General features: G+C 37.3%; 3 protein-coding genes across 4 annotated transcripts; all 3 read right to left on the reverse strand.

Annotated features, from left to right (window-relative positions):
- Positions 1–1,663: 1,663 nt before the first annotated feature.
- LOC147859911 (monooxygenase 2-like) lies at positions 1,664–4,690 on the reverse strand. Its single transcript, XM_087324407.1, has 6 exons — positions 4,350–4,690; positions 3,625–3,771; positions 3,181–3,243; positions 2,935–3,100; positions 2,619–2,844; positions 1,664–2,466 (listed from the first exon to the last, which is right to left on the reverse strand). Exons 1-6 carry the CDS (start codon positions 4,673–4,675, stop codon positions 1,934–1,936), a joined length of 1,461 nt encoding a protein of 486 aa, XP_087180533.1. The 5' UTR covers positions 4,676–4,690; the 3' UTR covers positions 1,664–1,933.
- A 3,012-nt stretch (positions 4,691–7,702) lies between these two features.
- LOC147859912 (uncharacterized) lies at positions 7,703–12,875 on the reverse strand. The gene is made up of 9 exons (XM_087324842.1): positions 12,728–12,875; positions 11,932–12,308; positions 10,407–10,521; positions 10,178–10,296; positions 9,750–9,820; positions 9,320–9,399; positions 9,019–9,149; positions 8,680–8,826; positions 7,703–8,182 (listed from the first exon to the last, which is right to left on the reverse strand). The coding sequence occupies exons 1-8, from the start codon at positions 12,768–12,770 to the stop codon at positions 8,686–8,688; spliced, it is 1,077 nt and encodes a 358-aa protein (XP_087180968.1). The 5' UTR covers positions 12,771–12,875; the 3' UTR covers positions 7,703–8,182; positions 8,680–8,685.
- A 3,464-nt stretch (positions 12,876–16,339) lies between these two features.
- Positions 16,340–19,254, reverse strand: LOC147859913 (uncharacterized). Of its 2 annotated transcripts, none has more exons than XM_087324256.1 (8): positions 18,858–19,254; positions 18,538–18,615; positions 17,493–17,542; positions 17,355–17,418; positions 17,224–17,279; positions 16,957–17,037; positions 16,792–16,869; positions 16,340–16,710 (listed from the first exon to the last, which is right to left on the reverse strand). In XM_087324256.1, exons 1-8 carry the CDS (start codon positions 19,207–19,209, stop codon positions 16,549–16,551), a joined length of 921 nt encoding a protein of 306 aa, XP_087180382.1. In that variant the 5' UTR covers positions 19,210–19,254; the 3' UTR covers positions 16,340–16,548. The 2 variants fall into 2 exon arrangements, with proteins under 2 accessions (XP_087180382.1, XP_087180383.1); XM_087324257.1 differs by having other exon boundaries at positions 18,854–19,005.
- Positions 19,255–19,814: the final 560 nt, after the last annotated feature.

Consider the following 19,814-nt stretch of genomic DNA (forward strand, 5'->3'; position numbering starts at 1 on the left):
CAAAAAAGAGCTCACTGAAGAAACAATTTTCTTGTCACATGATTACTTGAGGATTTCATGCTTTCTTCCTTGATTTTTTTGATAAATATATTATATAAGCATACACATCCAGCTTGTAAAATTCCTAAATTTCCTTGCCATTTTCTGGCTCTTCTTACCATTCGAAATATAACGGATTTAAGTTTGACATATATGTACTTCATTCATTCATGGGGTTCTCCATCTCTCCAACCCACCCACTACCCCATACTGGTGCTTGCCAAAATCTGAACTTTGGTCACTCTTTTTCTCACAAATTTTCTTTATTTCAAATCTTAACAAATAAAATTCCTTCCCATCTCTATATAAAGGAGTGTGTGACAACCATTGATGGGATCTCTTTACTTCGCTACTAATGAGCTAAAGATATGTGGGTAGACTACTTTGAGGGAATATAAATCCTTCAATATTTTGCTTCTTCCTTTCTCCTCATTAAAACCCTAAACCCTTCATGAGCAACATCTCTTACCTAGCTATTTGCCCACCTTATATAGTATTTGGGGATTGCAATATGTATACACCTACTCAATAGTTTGCGTATGGTTGAGTGCATTGCATTGCCCATTACTCCAAACAGAAGTGGTGACAAGTCATAGCCTTTGGACCACAACTTGTAAACGCAGACAATACAAAAGACTACCTTAAATGAGGTGTCCTCCTTGAATCTCTTAAGGAACAAAATGGGCAAATTCCAACCTCTTCTAAAAGTTGTTTGATTATTACATCTAGCTCCTCTCATCATTACTTATAGAGAAATATTTTGCCAACCAGAGTCGCCTTCCTTACTTATTAACACATAGAGACTTTGTGCTTCAACATATGAATACCCCTTCTTAGGAAGGAGACATATTATCAAGAACACATGTATACTCTGGTCCCATAGGTCAAAATTGGCCTCTTTATGGACGATAAAAATTCTAATTCTAATTCTAATTCCTTCCGATCAAAGTGCATCCATAATCCTTACTCTTTACCTTTGTTGGCCAAGTTGCATCATCTTCCATCATGGGTCTTTATGGGTCATTTTTTCTCCCTAGATATCATCCCCTTTCACTACTTCATTTACCTATCACATTCATTTGTCCTCTTGCTTGCTTCAGTGCTATTGGTTCCTCACACTATAGCAGTGGTATAAAACAGACATTAATATTTATCTTCCCATATATGCTTTGTTGATTTCAAGCTATTGTAGAAGGATCAAGTTCACAAGTGTACCAAGAGGTGTGAACAAAATCCTGGCCCTACTCTCTCTCACTGGTCACTACAACCCACGCACCAATCTTTGCACTGTATCGATGTCACTCATCTTCTAATATAATCTTGTTCTTTAAGCAAAAAAGCAAACACCAAATTATGGAAAATGGGTTGCTCGTCAGGAAGTTCATAACGTCATACAAAAGCTGCTTCACACCTGTTCATTGGGTCAAACGTGTCTCCAAACCCAGAACTTTTGAATGACCACAACATGAACCAAGATTTACAACCATTGGTTTGACCAGAGCTATTATGATTTCTTTCAAGATCATGAATCTGTCTGTGGAAAGAACAAGTTCCATAAACATAATGCCATGATATGAAAATGACCACAGACTGCGACTATTATTCATCTCCATCTTGCCAAAGCAAAATTTGGGACACCAGCTTTTAAATCTGAGCAAACACAAAAGGCTCTTAAATCTGAAAACGTACAATTGAGGGAGGTAGTTTTCACAGCACTATCCCAAGCTTTACCAATGTTTTGTGCACGATTATTCTAGATAACACTACAACCCCCCTAACTCAAAGTTAAACAACAATGCTTATTCCTTATAACAGTATAATATGAATTCTACATCATGCTGGTTATAAATCTAACACATACATACATCTATATTTCCATACATTTCAAAGAAACTCAATCAAGTGAACCACAATCATAGAACGTATGGTTGAGGTAGGCGTTTGCATTTATAAGCTTGGGTATCAAGAGGTTGCGAGCATGACAAAAGAACTTGTTGTCATTCTGCAACAAATTACCAATGGCATATGACCGTATAGCTATGGGTAACATCCTTTGCCTCCGTTCTCTGGTGTAAAACTCCAGAGCCTGCTCTAGTTTGTCCATTTCATGTTGGCGGCCATCCATTGGTTCAACATTTGTTGCTTTGGACAGAGCTCGAGCAAGCACCACAGCATCTTCAAGCGCACAACACCCTCCTTGCCCTAAGTTCGGCGTGATGGGGTGCATTGCATCACCTGCTAATGTAATTCCTCCTTGATATAAAGGAGGACCTCCAATGGGCCACATCCATCTGTCTGCTATCCTCCTCCGGCTCAGATTCTCAGATGAAGTCCTCTTTACTGCCTCAGATATAGTTTCATCAGACCATCCTCTGATAAATGATAATGTCTCCTTCCGCACAAGCTCAGGGTCATTGATTCTTTGACCTGTCAATTTAAAGTGAGCATTTTTGCGTTTGACAAAACACAGTCCACTAACGTTGATGGAGAGAAGATGAAGGAGAAAGACAACGAAAAAACCCACACAAAACAAGATTTTAAATAGAAGTGGGAGCTTGAAAAAAAAGGTAGCACTTCACCTGAAGCATCGTTGAAGCAGACAAACCAATACAATCTATTAGCGTCCATGGGTATAAGGCCTGCCCGAACACCTTGACCAGTTATTTGCCTGCCTGTCTGCTTCAAGTTATGGCCATCAGGAAACTCTGCTAGCCCACGAGTTGCAGTGTACCCAACAAAGCGAGGTTCTTTAAATCCCATCCACCTAGCCACAACTGAACTAGAACCATCACATCCAATGAGAACCTGTTCAATCAAGCGAGAAAATAAATCCTACTCTCTACTCTATAGCCAAGATATTCTTTTAAAATATAGGGGAAAGGTGAATGAAAGAACCTTTGTCTTTATTCTCCATCCATTTTTGCATTCAACTTCTGTGTAATCACTGTCGAGCCTTCTGATTCCAACCACATCTGCACCATAAGAAAGCATGCTCTCTGGCAAGGGTTCACGTAGAGCTTCAAGCAATGCCTTCCTATCCACAGCACGAACCTCAACATCCCTACGTAGTTCAATATTGCACACTGTAGAGCATTGCTCATCAGATATAAGAAACATCAATTAAAAATTTGTGTAACGCACCTTGATGTGGTCTTCATCTCCATATTTAGAAGGCAGTTACCATTTGAATCATACAACCCTAGACTGTAATAAGCAGAAACAAGTATGAAAGATTAAGATTGGCGAGTAAACTTAAATTTTGATATTCTTACGATAAGGTGGACGAATCAAGCAATTCATCCCAGCTAAAATCATAGACTTTTCATGCAGTATACTCTCTGACCTTAATTAACAGTGGAGAACCAACCAAACACTGTACTTAAACACGAATAGTGCTCTAGTATGGACACTCGTTCATCAAACTCAAGCAGAAATCAAGGAATTTTAATTTCTTGCTAATGACATCATAATTTTCCCTTTTATGTTCCTGAATACCATGCCTCAGTTCCCAATCAAGGTATATGTGTAAATGTGGTGCGCATCTGTCTCCATTAAAGAGCCAAAATGGATAAAATATTCACTTACCCAGTCATTTTGTTGAACTTCTCACGCAAACCATCTGCAACCCTGAGGGCCTCCAGTGCCTTCCATCCATTGGTCCAAATGCCTATACTTGAACCGGCTGTCTTAAGTTCTTTCGATTGCTCTAAGACCAAAGGCTTCAACCCTAATCTGCAGTACTTATCAAATAGTTAGTATCTATATATGTATATATTTATATATATGCGTGACTGTGTGTGTGTGTGTGTGTGTGTGTGTGTGTGTGTGTGTGTGTGTGTCTGTGGGAGATGCTAAACACATTTTTGTTTTAGTCAGTTAGGTATACATATTTGATTAGAATATATGGAAAAAAGTATTTGTCAGCAACTCCTATATAAATAACAGAGTGTCACAGTAATAAAAAGTTTGAAACAAGCAAACATTTATTGATTGAATGGCTTTTCTCTTTCAAATTGAAGATGGATGGAGCTCTGAGGAGGATTAACCTCAAGAAAATAAACATTCAGTGTAATTAGCATAGCAATGTGGGGTATATAAATATCCATAAAACTATTCCTCAGTCCGTTATATGACATTAGATAGATGGACATGTGAGCAGGCTCATACACAGAGCGATCTCATTTTAGGGTCATATCATCGGGGTCCCTGAAATGGGAGGGGATCTACAATACAATCTGAGTCTTATATGTACGAATTAAAACAATAGCTTGGGTAAGAAACGATTAATCAATAAACAGGATGGCTCAAACCTGTGAAGGGCCAAAGCAGTGGAGAGGCCAGCGATGCCACCCCCAACGATGACAATATCCTCCTGCCCTTGATTTCCTGGTTCCCTCAATGATGAAGGGGCAGAATAAGATGATGATGATGATGATGATGATGATGAAGCTGAGATGGAGGTAACAGCACATGAACAACATCCCACTGCTCTTCTACTACTACTTCTTCTTCTTCCCACTGCTCCTCTGCAACTATTATTGCTGCTGCTGCTGCTACTACTGCTGATTGGAGCAACAGGCTGCTGCAGGTGGACATGATGATGATGATGACGCAGGGTGGAAGTTAAACCCTGCATTATCTCTTTCTGCTTCTGTCTCTTCTCTGTCTCTGTCTCTGTCTCTGTCTCCCCCAAGGCGTGCTACAACTCTTTATCCTCTACGTGGATATATACTGACACACTTACTATATTTATGTCTATGCATATGTACTGTATATATGTATGTATGTATGTATGTATGTATGTATGTATGTATGTATGTATGTATGTATATGTATGTATGTATGTATGTATGTATATGTATGTATGTATGTATGTATGTATGTATGTATGTATGTATGTATGTATGTATGTATGTATGTATATGTATGTATGTGTGTATGTATGTATGTATGTATGTATGTATGTATGTATGTATGTATATGTATGTATGTATGTATGTATGTATGTATATGTATGTATGTATGTATGTATGTATGTATATGTATATGCAATGTGCATATGTATAAAACACTACCATTGTAAGTAGTGTTTGAAAACATATAAAAGTTTGAAAACGTGTATAAAACGCTACCATTCTAAGCAGTCTTTGAACACATATAAAAACACTGCCATTGTAAGTAGTGTTTCAAACCATATAAAAGTTTGAAAACATATAAAACACTACCATATTATGTAAGTACTCTTTGAAAACATATAAAAACACTACCATTGTAAGTAAGTAGTGTTTCAAAATATATAAAAGTTTAAAAACATATAAAACACTACCATTGTATGTAAGTAGTCTTTGAAAACATATAAAAACACTACCATTGTAAGTACTAAGTTTCAACACTACAATGGAAGGTGCAATGGGACTTGTTGAATTGTCACGTAATAGACAAGACCAATCCAATACTCTACTGAGGAAAGAAGTTCCAACTTGTTCTCATAAAAAAAGCATTTGCCCCATCAATGCACCCTTTAACTTTAGTAGATATATTCCAAACTCTATCCCTACCATCGAATACAAAATCATATCCCATATCTCAACCGTGACGTAATCCAGAGTATCTCACAAAGAGGAAAATTATCACCATCTTTGACCTCAAATCAACATGTGTAACTTGTGCATGCACCCTGTTGTCTTGATGTCAAATAACAAGGTAAAGAAACTTGCCAAAGTTGAGAAATGTAACCCTAAGTCTTATGAGCAATGGGACATTGTATGAAACGATGAGTATTGTCTTTCCACTTGATCGATGCACAAGAAATAACTGGAAGTTATTAATCCACTTCTCTTTAGAGCTAATCCCATAGATAAACCTCCAATTAATGCTCTCCAAATGAAGATATTGGCTAGAAATGACAAATTAGAATGTCAACTATCCATATAGTTGGTTTTGACCACCATCCATATAGTTAAAAGCCATCCCAATGGTCCAAAGCACCCAAAACCTTGCCCAATCATAAGGAGGAGGCATTGCTTGATAGGTCACTTGAAATCATTTCAAATAACCTTCTCTATACCAAAACCCTTTGCTTAACCGCAAGAAGATCAAACCTCCATATACCTGTAAGCTTGCATTTTCACAATCTTGAAAGCACAAAAAATATCAAAACTCTAACATGTCATGTCATTGAATTGTTATAAATGACTTCATTTATGACATTGTCAATGGACTTTAGTACCATCTTTGATTGGCTCAAAACTCTAACATTTCATGTCATTGAACGGTTATAAATTACTTCATTTATGACATCGTCAATGGACTTTAGTACCATCTTCGATACAAAAAGCTTTGGAAATATAGCATGCAATGTAAACTCTTAAAACTCAAAGAGTTCTCTAATTAGGAGTTTCTTCCTTGTCATTTACACATTACAATACTTCTAAATTTTTAGAATATTTCAACCAAATGTACATCCTTTGATATGTCCATAAAAACACTACATTCCAATTCTCTCTCTCACTTGATTTGATAAGCCATGAGACCTTTGAGCCACAACTTTCGAACGAATTCAATTTTGCAATGTATCTTTCCAAACACAATGAAGCCAAAGGCCTTGATTTTACCTCAATGGAGTCTCCAGATGTACATGACAAAAGCCAATGGATAACATGTCCGAAGTGTCCAATTGACAGTTGCACTTCAAAAGTTTATTGAAGGATATGGAACATCGAACATGAAGATAATCAAAGGATTGTGACGATGGATATTATTTATCTCTCTGAAATCAATAGGACAAAAGTGGACATAATTATCTATCTTAAGAGAATTGTTGCTAGCTTGAGTGTCTTGATGCTAATGGCCATCAAACATTCCATAACATAAGAGCTCATCTATAATAAGCACATGCTCTACACAAGCACAACATATGAAAACAAGATGAAACATGAGAAAAAGGCATTGCTGGACTCAAGAAATATACACATTGCAAGCAACACAATTATTTTAAAAAACTCCTAAGAGGAGGTGACTTTTCAAATTTTCTAGGCTACAACAAAATTATAGACCTATGGATGGTCATACTTAAGACTTGGGCAAGATTCAAACTCATCAGTTAACTTTGACCTACAAATGCAATGTCTACAAGGTAGGCTTTCACATTGAATGGTGATCGTGTCAAATATATTTGAAACAATTTGCTATCAGCCATTCAAAGAGAAACTCATGCCTGCTAATGACAATCAGATTAGGTGCAAAAGCATGGTGATATTCTGCAAAAACACACAGATGTACGAACATGGCATATGCATTCAACGCAAACTTCTTCGGCCAAAACTGTGGAATAAAAAGAACAGGGAATAGTAGTACAAGGCAATATCAATCAAAAAATTTGGGGCAATTATGACAAACATCAACCTAAGATGTTGTGATACTTTTGCTTCTGACAAAAAGCGAAACATACAATGACATTGGGCATTTTGTTCTCTTACTTCAGTCAAAAACATTTGAAATGACCCGTAAAAGATGGGGGCAAGAAATATGATGAGATTTTAGTGGTGGGGCAGCAGCCTGTTTGCTTGCCATTATGTAGTTCATCTAAATCTACTGTGCATTCACATGACAGAAAACATTCAATGCTTTATCGTTAACAAGAGATTACTTGGAAAACAAGATGTAATGGCACTTCATGTTTGCAAATATAATGAGATTTTACAATAAATTTGATTGCATAAAATATCCCGCCCACATAACAATGCTTTGTTTTTCTCATTGTCTGCATTAAAAAGACCTCACTAAACTAATCACGCCGCTTTCTTTTGACTGTACATGCTATATAAGATCAAAACCTTTTCGATACCATATTCATTCCTTGTATTCCATTTATATACACAGACAGATTCTCCTGCAACTTCTCTTTGATAACTGCAATATTAATGTTAAGTGTGCAGAGAAACCGTCCACTAGTAGCACAACTCACCGCTGTTGATTCCTCTGGATGTCGGAGGTTGGACCAACAACAGAGTGAGGCCCTCTGGCCTGAGGTTTTAGAAGCAAGTACCCCAAGTTCACAAAAAGTTCCTTTTTGATTTGGTTATTTATGCTTTTGTTGATTGCTTTCAAAAAGGTCATCTGCACGGAACGACTAGCAGATATACTGCAGGAAACATGAAACAAGTTACTGATCATGGAAGGGAGAGAGAAATCAATATTTTCTTAAAAGAGAGCAAAAAGTACAGGCTAAAAAGAAAAAATTATCTGCAGCTATCAACAGGACGTAGGGCATCCATCAGAGTATACTGGACAACCACAACTCTGGATTTTTTACTAGAGTAAAATATAGTGGTGAGACATCACCCCCAACCCCAAACACAAACACATTTGTTGCAAGTTCGATCCTCACCATGGGCTAGTCCCCATCTCATAGATCACAATCGGTTTCCCGTGGAAGTTAAAAAGATCTCTCTCTCTCTCTCTCTCTCTCTCTCTCTCTCTCTCTCTCTCTCTCTCTCTCTCTCTCTCTCTCTCTCTCTCTCTTTCATGGGAATTAGATAAACTTAAAATATCTTGGACAAAAGCCCTGATAAAACTTTCAGGAACAATCCAAACTTCCAAAATAATACTACACTACATGCAGAGATAGGACTTTACTACCTTGCTTTATTGCTTTATAGATGAAATGTGATCTGTAAGAAGGTGATTAAGCATGTCCATTTGCTGTTGGTGTCGCTTTTTTGTTTGCCTAACAACACACCTTCCCAAATTGTGTGCAACTTCCCTGTAACCTCCATTCCACATAATCTGCAAAAGGACACACATAATGAAACTTAAACTCTTTAATTGATGATTCATCTTGAGATATATTTTCCAACTAGAAAAGTGTCATTAACTGCCTATGTACAAATGTATATAGTATGATACTGACGCTAAAAAAAGAAAAGGTTAAAATTTAAAATCAGAAATCCTCCCAAAAGAAAGAAAGACAAAACATACCGCATGATGCAGATCCCATCTTCGAGCTCGACAAACTAGAGTCTGCTGCGGCATTGCCCTTAAACGGGTCTTTGCTGGTGGCTTCTCTACTGTAACTTGCCTTGTAACAAGGTTTTCAAAATAAATAATGCCTGGAAATATAAACACACAATATTTTCTGTCAGATGTTCTAAACCCTTCAGCTGTAAAATCCTAACTCGCATGAGCTGAATCAATGTCCAATTATTATCTTCAATGGTTATAATTGAGTGTATAAATTTATTCTCTAAAGATGCGAAGAACAAGTATAATAATTCCTTACCTGTTTCATTGTGAACCTGCTTCCTCCAGTTCTCCAACAGAAAACATTCAATTTCAAAATCCAGCTTTTCTAAATCGTCCCTATTTAATGAAGCGGTCAAATACTGTTTACATTGTAATTGATAAACAAACAATCCTATTGCCCATTGAGGATGAGACTGTATTTATTAATGAAATATTTTCACACTCCAATGAGCATTATATGAGCAAGTCACTAGATATAGCCATTCAATGTAAAAAATCTTGGATGCTTTATTGGGAAGTAAAGCAAGAATACATGATAAAAAAATACATGCAAACATTCTGCAGATGGACAGTCAATGTCCTACTTGCAGTACGGTTCCTTATTGGACCTTCTTCTTGATATATTTCCTACATACTCATAACGCTAGTGATACTGAGTCAATGTAATATAGATATAAAAAACATACCAAAATCCATTCGGACGACGAGTCGTTCTCAAACCTAATACATGAGCTACATACAAGAATCCACCTGCAGCCTGAAATTTGTAGAAGTAAATGTTACTTAAAACAAATGGTTTTGCATATAAACCAGCAAAATACACTGCAAAAACAGAGCAGTTCTAGATATCAGATACTTATTTTTGCACATATTTAACATTTATCAGCACAAATCCAGCATGTTAATTAAGCTATTTGCATAATATATGATCCTCTTGAGCAGGAGACTTTCAGACCAATGTTTCTACACATCTGTTTGTGGAATTAAAAATCTGTATACATAAAAATTATACCATGTATCCATAAGTCGCACGAAATGTGCCCATGCTAGTATGTTAATTTAACTAAGAGTACATGAATGAACATTACATGGATAAAAAATGCTAGGAACTCACTCGGATCTTCCGGACAAGGTCAGACCTTCCAGCTTCTAATAACTGCTCACGAGTTGGCATATAGGAATTTACCAGTTGTTGCAGATCTAGGTTTCCATTAGCCTTTATCTTTTTGTTTCCTGGAGTGAAGAATTAAACCATGTGAAGATCATATTACAAAGTATTCATGAAATTTCAGCGAAGTCATTGATTTCAACATGTGTGTGATACAGAATAAGCAATGCCTCACCACAAAATCTCTCCTGTAGTAAATGTGAATATCGTTTGCAAAACAATTGTAATTCTGGCTGCAGTCTCTGAATAGCTTGAGGTCTTGTTGCGAGCTCCAAAAGCCCAGCAGGAGGCTGAAATAAAACAAAATCAATCAATAACAAATTTTGAAGGAAAAACTTAGTGTAGTTGACGGCAAAGCAATTAGACAAATGTTAATTCATTTATTGATAGATGAGACTACTGGACTCCCACTCAGAGACTGTCAAGCAAATATTCACTGATCACATTCAGCATAACACTTGCCAAACTCACAAAATCTAGATGTCAAAGAGAGAACAATAGCAACAACATTAACACCAAACACATTTATGGAAGTTTGCACAGAGAGAAACCATGGGGCGAACCAAGGCAAAGTAAATGGTATTCAGACTTCAATAACCCTCCATTGGAGTCTGACTCTCTCCAGCTACAGCTCCATTACTTGGATATTTGGCACATTTGTGAGGCCAATATTTCGTAATGCCATTAGGATTTCTCTCATTTTCTGACTGTCAAACCACTTGTCTCCTCATGCTGAGTGGAGGATGAGATCCTCACCTCCAGCTTTGGATAGGATTTCAACCTCTCAAAGCACCTAATGTTTGTGCCCATAAAAATTTATCCTCTCCTGACCATATCCTTTGAATACTCCCCCAGTGCAAAGTCGCAATTTTGAGAGGGGCAGTATTACGTAAATGATAAATAGATACATGGATATAAAATTTGAGCTCTTTGAGGTAAAACAATGTTCATTAGATTCCTTTGAATACTCCCCCAGTGCAAAGTCACAATTTTGAGAGGGGCAGTATTACATAAATGATAAATAGATACATGAATATAAAATTTGAGTTCTTTGAGGTAAAACAATGTTCCGAATAAGAAGACACGACATTATTTCAACAAGAAGGCTAATGGATATTAGGATAAGTTAACATAGGGAACACAATCCTGAGCACCTTGAAGGGTGTCTGTGTTCCTACATAACAAAGAGCAGAGCTGAAGTTATGACAGTCCACCTCAGTGTTTCTACAGAATAAGGTAATTCACGATAAGTATAACAATTTTTTAGACAGGCATAATGACTTAAATGTCAACACAATTCTCCACCAAGAAGGGTAAGCACATATGTAAGTACATTATTTCACACAGTTTTTACTACAAAGTAGTAACCCCACTTCTCAGGAAAAAGTCATATATGAGATGATATGTTGATTTGGTCAGGTCAAAATTGGCCTCCTTGTGGACAATAAAAATAAATTCTATTCTATTCTACATGGGCGTCAGTGGTTAATGAAATATGGATACAATAACCATAGACATGGACAAATCAATAGAAGATGGGATATCATAACCAGAGACCAGTTCTAGACTCTGTGAAAGGGCGACATGAACAACAGATGAATGACTTGAAAGAAATCCTACTGAAGAGGATGATGATCCAATGAAAGAACTATGCTCGCAGCAGAACGGAAACTTTATTCATCAATAATCTAAAAGCTTACCTTAACTAAGAGACGTCTTTTCTTCACATCAATGTTTTTAATGAACTCGTCTACTATAGGAATGAGGATCTTTATTCCAGGCATTTGCTTTCCACCACTACCAATGGTTACACGATGCTGAAGCACCGAATTCAACTTTGCTCCTTCCAAGGATTCAGATGCACCTTCAGTGGTTGCTGAACCGACTACCTTTAAAATGTACTCATAGGGAATATCTATGTCAATATCTTCATCTATTTTTCCAATGTGAATGATTTCATCCACATTTCCAACAACTTTTCCATCAACCTCTACACTCCATCCAAACACATAAAGGTGTCTCAATGCAATATCTCTTGCCATGTATGTTTTTCCATCCTTACATTGCAAGCGTTGTCCTGCACAAGTCCAATCACAGAGAGATTCTCTATAAGCATGATTTGGAAATAGCACGAATATATAATCTCCTGATTAAAAATGGTTTTCTTTTCCTTAATAATATTAAACAACGGCAATTCCAGAGGACTCTTATCTTAGTTTAATAGGGCTATTTTGGAAAACGTTATCAAATTGTAATATGAATATTGCCTTTACTTTAGTGTTAACTCTTAACATTATAAATCACGTCAATTTCTGTATACATGTCAAATAATATACTTGACTTTTGTATTGAAACTCTTTTCACATCCAGAGGACATGAATTGTGGTAAAGGACAGACAATCGTCCATCAAAAGAACAAACCTTTAACATAGAACCCATAATAGAACATGGCAGTAACATAACAGAGAGAATAGCCGAGTCAAGGAGTGAACTCACCAGGAATCCCACTGATATTCCACGTCTTAGACTGGGAGGTCATCCCTCCAACTATACCTCCAAGAGCTTCCGAATCTTGCACTGAAACCAAGTATTTTCATTATCTCAGGAAAAATGATAATCCACTCCGTCCTTTCAACAAAAAATTGTGGTAGAATTTTCATCCAATAACAACAAATTTCCCCCATAAAACCAGTTGAGAAAAACACAAACTGAACCCAAACCCACTGAAAAGAATGCAAATTTAAAGAGAGAAAGTGTTAAAAAATGTATTGCCGTATGAATGTTGGAGGGCATGATAGACTGATAAACAACGATGGCCATAGCTCCGAGAAGATGGTGAACATGAGTATAGGGGTAAGGTCTCCATCGACGTAAGGCTTTGGGCAGCAGAACAGAACGACAGTGTGGTCCATGAAGATCTATGAGAGCATTAATATGGATGAGTTTCATGTGTATTGTGGGTAGAATAAAACGAGAAATGAATAAAACTTGGAAGGAAAAAGCACTCGCCTGCAGAGCATGGTCTCCATGAGGGGCAATTAAGTACAATTAAGGAAGATAGATAGCCTCTGCTCTTAAGTACAATTAAATCTATCACCCACCTAATGGCTATCTTCTGACACCCTTCTCCTCCTCTTCCTCCTCCTCATCCAAAACTCTGATATGATATGATTTTGGAGGGTTTTGTGTCTGTCTGTGTATGTAATTTCTCTCTCTCTCTCTCTCTCTCTCTCTCTCTCTTTCTGTGGATTTATCCGGATTTTGTTCCCCTGTTTTTCTTCTTTGGAAGATTCAAAAATAACATATTTATGGAAATGCCCTCCCCCCCCCCCTGTTTTTCTTGTTTGGAAGATACAAATTAATTAGCGTATTTATGGAAATGCCCCTGCCCCTCTTCACCTCCAACCAAGCATCTGTAGTGCCTTTCATACATATCTTCTTATTTATTAGCTTGCCCTCGTGTTAAGTTGGTAATCTCCGATCTCGGCTCTCTCTTTCTCTCTCTCCATTGACTTCCTAGAATTGCATGGCAAGCAAGCAGAAAGATCCAGAAGACGCATAAAAGCAAATTTTTGTGTTCCAGTTGGATGCAAGATATAGAAAAAATGGTTTGGTAGATGGGGCGCGAGACACTTGCTTCATGATGCATCACTAGATTCCTCTGTAAATGAGGCCTTTTTGCAACGCCAATGTATCATGACATGGGACAAATTTGGAGGCTCACGCGTCACACATTATACTACACATGTTGCACCTAACTACAAAACCATATTCTTTGCAGAACGGGGGAACCATACACATCGATACATGTCAAAGCCCATACAGTTATCTGCCATTCGAACCATTGCTTCCATGCGACTTAGCTCACATGCATTGCGATGTGAGACAGGGCATTGGGGCACAAGTGATGAGACTGGTCAGCTATGCACACTTTGCCCTAAACAAGTTCGTGAGTCTAAGTATCACACTTTGATACAATGCTCTACCTTTGATCATGCTTTCCACATCTCTTCGACCGAGCCCAATCCTTGCATGAATTCCTCTCACAACCACAATGTGCACTCTTGATTGCAACATTCATTGGTAAAGTTCTTGAACATCGAGAGTAACTACTCACTTTTCACACATACACGTGAAATATAATATCTTTGGTCTCATAGGTCATATTTGATCTCCGAAGACGATAATATAATCTATCTATCTATCTCTGTCTATTATTATGTACTCCATAGATATATCTTAATTTACTAGATGTCATTGTGGAATGCAAGGGTTTAACCCACCAACTGCGATTCATCCCTATTCCTCTCTCTTCTTCTTTTTTATCATAATTAGCTTACCCTAGTGGTAAGTCGATAACACTACAAGCACTGTGTCTTGGGTTTGAAACCCAATTTCCTTGCCTCTTTATTATATACTTCATATATCTCTCTATTTCACTAGATGCCAATGTGGAATGTAAGGATTGAACCCATGACTACCTGGTCTCCATTGGGCAACCTTACCAACTGAGCTACATCCATCTTGACCTCAATTAAATTCTCTCCACATCATTGCAGAATTGATATAATAAACAATAAATAAGCTTTGCTTTTAGCTCTCGAGCACCTCATTTTATGCTTCCTTTGTTAGCTAATCATCTCTAGCTCCTTGTCTAATTTCTTTTATGATCATGAACTGGATGAATTTTGATTTGTAACTAACAAGAAATTTAGTTTGTCTCATGGATGTTGTTTCCTATTTCCTAAAAACAACTATGGTCTCACCTTCAACCCTCAAAGAGCTCTAATGTGTACAACAACATGATCACCTTTACGAATTCCACATAATCTTTCTAACCATTGTTCAATTGGTGAAGCCAATAAACTTGGGGATGCATGTGCATATTTCTTTATAATTTCAAAGATAACGGACTTCCCATTTCACAACATAATGGATTTGGTGCACAATGTCAACATCAATTGGTACCCACACTTTGCCTTTATTCACCATATTTGATGGTCATGCACACCAAATGGCTTGTCTTAACTCATCAATCACTAGATGGTACCCATGTTCACATGACATGGTTCTCAATCCATTATGTTTGCATGTTTTTCCACTATACTTCAATGAATTCAAGAATTAAAATTAACTTGTATTTTGTTGGAATAAATAAATAAAATAAACTTGATATTTGCATAAAATTCTCCAAATGCACAACATTTTGAGGGAAGAATGAATGAAAGGCTTTGAAAAATTGTACTCTATATAAACTACTTTTGGATGGCAAATTGTGAAGTTTTGCAATAAACAATGTCCTAACTAGTCCATTGGGTTAGGCCAAAAGTGGTGTCGCGTTATTAAGGAATGTTACCAAATAAATACAATGTACTAAAATATATTTTGACACTTTTAAAGAAAGAAACAAGATCATTGGATAGAGATTGCTTTTATACTACTAGAAAAGCTAGAATGAGAGATATTCTTAATAACATTTTGCAGCCATTGTATTTATACATGGAAAGTTTCAATTAGTTATTGCCTATAGATCTAGAAGCTTGACTTAAGTTTTTAAATCATGGCATGGTGGTGAATAGCAAAGTTATGCTTTATGGCCTGAAAGTTATGGGTTGTAGTCTTGTTTGGTGTTGCATTCAATATAAAAGTTCTCCATGACTTTACTTTGAAACCATGCAATTTGCAATCTATTCCAATTCAGTACCAATATGCCTCCACATTGTTGCTTGTTGGCTAAAGCAAGAACTAGTACACAAACTTTCAGTCACTTGTGGTATAACAAAAAATTGTTTGCTTCTATAAATATCGTTTAACAAAGCACTTTCCACAAACTCAAGAGTTGAAGTCCACACTACAAAATGAACTTTTGCAAAATTAATTTAATTTTGTTAAGACTAACAATATTGTTATTGGCAACCACAAGTTTCAATTAGTTTTTTTTTATAATATTCTCTTCTCATCCATCATCTTCGCAAAGAACTACTAGAACAAGGATTGAACACAAGGGTAAAATGTGAGTTCTAGTTTCTCATCTACATGTGTAGGCTGATGGTATAAGACATGTCCTTTTCTTATACCATGACATGCAGATGAGGATTATACTTATAGTTATAGGAAGATCTTTTGTAGTGGAAATCAAGTTACTGAAAAATGCTTCTACATGTTTCTTTTGGATAAACCTTTCCAATAGTGAAAGCATTGCCAAAAAGACAAAGAGAACTCACAGATGGAGTTTATATCACTTCTCTGGTGGTGAGCAAGGTTCTTCCTTGCAAGCATAATATCAAGATTTCCATTCATTCACAATGACACACACCTTAAATTAAGAAATCTCGGTTGACTGAAAGTTCATCACGCAATCTTCTTATGAATTCTTCACCCCTCAACTCTCCTGAACCTTGCCAAACTTCATGCCTAACATACAAAGCACTCGCTCCAGCCATCTTCATATCTAGTGCTTCTTCTATAGACATTATACCCTGAAACTCAACAGATAAAATGAGAACTCTATCCATCATATGAGCTCCAATATATCTATTTTGTTTTCAAACACTCCATACCACAATAGCTTCAACATCATTTGGAATCTCTTTAAGTAGAGATCTGGCCACATCTTGCCTAAAACCTGGTAGAGATAGCTGCAATATAATGCTTGAAGAGTCAGGGGAGTAAAAAACACCAATACACAAGCTGTAATATATTAAGTCTCATAACTAAAAGATTACCGATAATTTGACAGATAAATTTATCCCATAGACCAAAACTCCCATCTTCGACACTGCTTCCAGCTCCTTAAGGTTCACAATCTGCCACACATTCAACTTTAATTTTTTTTAAAAGGCACTTGCAAAGTATTACAAGTAAAAAATCAACACCAGGATCTAGCGAAATTAAGGGTTTGGGCTGTGAAATTTATCATCCTCAGTACATAAAGCATATATATTGACACTATAATTATATTACAGTCACAAAAAGAATATCAAGGCACACACCTCAACAATTGGGTCCAACCCCAAAGACATGGCATAGCTAAGTATCCCTGGTAAACCTGTACCCTTCCATAAAAAAGGTTATTGCCCACTATTGATAAATGTAAACTTTAAACATGAATCTAAGTTAGTACCATTTTGGAGCACTGCGTATATGGTAGTTAGAGCAGCTGCCCCAGCCTCCCTTGTCTCAGCAACCTGTACCACTGGTGGATATAAGCAACCCATTCTGCAGTAGAGCAATCTGAATACATATTGGAGAAGAAAGACACCTGTAATGGATGGAGAATCCAATCGGCTCGAACAACCGGTATTTGAAAAGCTGCATGGTTCACTTGACCTCAATGAATAGAGATAGTGACTATCATGCAGATAGGCAAAAAGCATATTCAAAATTTTGGAGGATGAATGCATATGCAATAAATGTGCAACAAAATAACAGATTCAATGCCTAATACAATACAGAGTTGTACTGAAACTAAAATATATGCAATAGTTGATGCATCCACAGATTTTGAAATAGACTACATCATTGATGGTCGTACAAACATAGAGGTATGCAACACACTTGCTTCATATTGCATCAATAGATTCCTCTGTGAATGAGGCCATTTGCAATGCCAATGTATCATGACATGGAAAAAATGTGGAGGTTCTCGCTTCACACATTATACTATATACGTTGCACCTAACTACAAAACCGTATTCTCTTCCGCACGGGGAAACTGCACAAATCACTACATGTTCCCATCCTGTTGTTTGAACCATTGCTTCAATGTGAGATAGGACATTGGGGCACAAGTGATGAGAATAGTCAATTATGCACACTTTCCTCTAAACAAGTTCAAGAGTCTAAGCATCATACTTTAATACAATGCTTTGCCTTGATCACATTGAACTATGCTTTCCACACATCTTTGGTCAAACCCAATCCTTGCATGAATTTCTATCACAATGTGCACTTTGGATTGCAACATTAGTAAAGTTCTTGAACATCGAGAGTTGTTACTATTTCCACATGTAGAACATGAAAATGTTATATATTTGGTCTCATAGGTTATATTTGAACTCCGACGACAATAATAAAAGTTATCTGTATATCTCTCTCTCTCTCACACACACACATATGTAATACGTGAAAATGTTATATTTTGGTCTCATAAGATATATTTGAACTCTGAAGACAATAATAAAATCTCTCTCTCTCTCTCTCTCTCTCTCTCTCTCACACACACACACACACACACACACACACACATACATGAGCATGCGATTAGATAGTACACTCATATGTTGTGGATAAGTGGGAAGAAATACCATTGCTAACTGCCACAAGATCAGACAAGCCATCAGGAGACATCTCCTCATCAGTGCAGACAGCAATTACATCAACACCTGAAACATCTTTACATAATGAAACATCTACGATATACAATCCATAAAACCACAAGAAAAACCTTCACAAAATGAAGAATCCATTTAAATGACATAAAAAGGAATCCTAAAATGAATGGTCCATGGTATCACAAGAAAAATGCAATTAAAGAATCCATTTTAGAACCACCAGAAAAAGAAAAGGGCTCACAAAATGGAGAACTCTGAACAAAGAAAAAGGAAAAAGAAGGAGATTTACTTGCCTGATTGCACATAGCCCTTGCATCGGTGGGCAAGAGAAGTAGGCGACTCTTCGGGGTCAATCCGAGCAACTTCCGCAATTATGGAGATCCGGGGCCAGTTCATGCGGATAGCCCGGACAAGGGCATTAGGGTCCGAGGAAGGGGAAGTGGAGATAAGCCTGGCTTGAAGCTCTTCTGGCTGCTGCAGCTGCAGTGAGCTTAGCTGAGATTGAAGGAACCGCTGCTTGCTCTGTAGAATGCTCTTCAAGGTGCGCTGTGGAGGAGAGTTGGGGTTGGGGTTGGGGTTCCCACCGAAGCCCTGATCCATTTCTGCTTTCACCCTAGCTGTCGCCGTAGCGAGCTGCAACGCCATCGGCACGAAGATGAACGGATTGATGGAAGGGAATGGATGAACAATGTCTGTTTCCTGTTGATCTATCTCCTTTCAGAGAGATGATGATGATGATGATGATGCGTTCATCATCTGTTTCCTGTTGATCTATTATCCCCTTTCAGATATGTACATTGTAGATGATACCTTTGTCCTCCTGTGGAGAACAAACAATGTATGTATAGCATCTGATACATACATACATACATATATCAATGTGATACATATACATATATGTGAAAGGAGATAAACTAGAAACAAGAGCCTTCCTCGGAGACCATTCCGGAGCTCATATGGCTGGGAAGAACCGAGCCGAGCTCGTATGGCCTGAAAGAAATGTCTTCTAGATTAACCGGTCCGCTAGAAATGTATCGGGCAGGGAACCCGTGTATTGACTCTGGCCTTTGCCCGGCCACACACACAAAAAGAAAAAACCTTGACCCGCGTCGCTTGTAAACTGTGTAAACTGAATAAGAAGTTTGTCCCTCGTGACTACCGAAAACTTTTCGTTTATCTATCCTTTTGATAAAGCGACTCCCAATGCAACCGATCCATTTTATCATAGGCTACTATCAGCTTCACTCCCA

This window comes from Azolla caroliniana, unplaced genomic scaffold (genome assembly GCF_043228905.1).
Source record: "Azolla caroliniana isolate FFs.n. ecotype wild unplaced genomic scaffold, voAzoCaro1.0.p SCAF_9, whole genome shotgun sequence".
In the NCBI taxonomy this organism is placed as follows: Eukaryota; Viridiplantae; Streptophyta; class Polypodiopsida; order Salviniales; family Salviniaceae; genus Azolla; species Azolla caroliniana.

What these genes read in the sequence shown, in the direction of transcription:
- LOC147859912 (XM_087324842.1), bottom strand. Translation starts at nt 12,770, where the DNA reads ATGACCTCCCAGTCTAAGACGTGGAATATCAGTGGGATTCCTG. An exon ending in ACCTTGTCCGGAAGATCCGA is followed by an intron (nt 9,821 to 10,177) that starts GTGAGTTCCTAG and finishes TACAAATTTCAG; the next exon opens with GCTGCAGGTGGATTCTTGTA. An exon ending in GCAGGTTCACAATGAAACAG is followed by an intron (nt 9,150 to 9,319) that starts GTAAGGAATTAT and finishes TTATATTTCCAG; the next exon opens with GCATTATTTATTTTGAAAAC.
- LOC147859913 (XM_087324256.1), bottom strand. Translation starts at nt 19,209, where the DNA reads ATGGCGTTGCAGCTCGCTACGGCGACAGCTAGGGTGAAAGCAGAAATG. An exon ending in GGTTGGACCCAATTGTTGAG is followed by an intron (nt 17,038 to 17,223) that starts GTGTGTGCCTTG and finishes AATGTGTGGCAG; the next exon opens with ATTGTGAACCTTAAGGAGCT. An exon ending in ATGATGTTGAAGCTATTGTG is followed by an intron (nt 16,711 to 16,791) that starts GTATGGAGTGTT and finishes GTTGAGTTTCAG; the next exon opens with GGTATAATGTCTATAGAAGA.
- LOC147859911 (XM_087324407.1), bottom strand. Translation starts at nt 4,675, where the DNA reads ATGCAGGGTTTAACTTCCACCCTGCGTCATCATCATCATCATGTCCAC. An exon ending in ACTGCTTTGGCCCTTCACAG is followed by an intron (nt 3,772 to 4,349) that starts GTTTGAGCCATC and finishes TAAGTACTGCAG; the next exon opens with ATTAGGGTTGAAGCCTTTGG. An exon ending in CTGCTTCAACGATGCTTCAG is followed by an intron (nt 2,467 to 2,618) that starts GTGAAGTGCTAC and finishes TTAAATTGACAG; the next exon opens with GTCAAAGAATCAATGACCCT.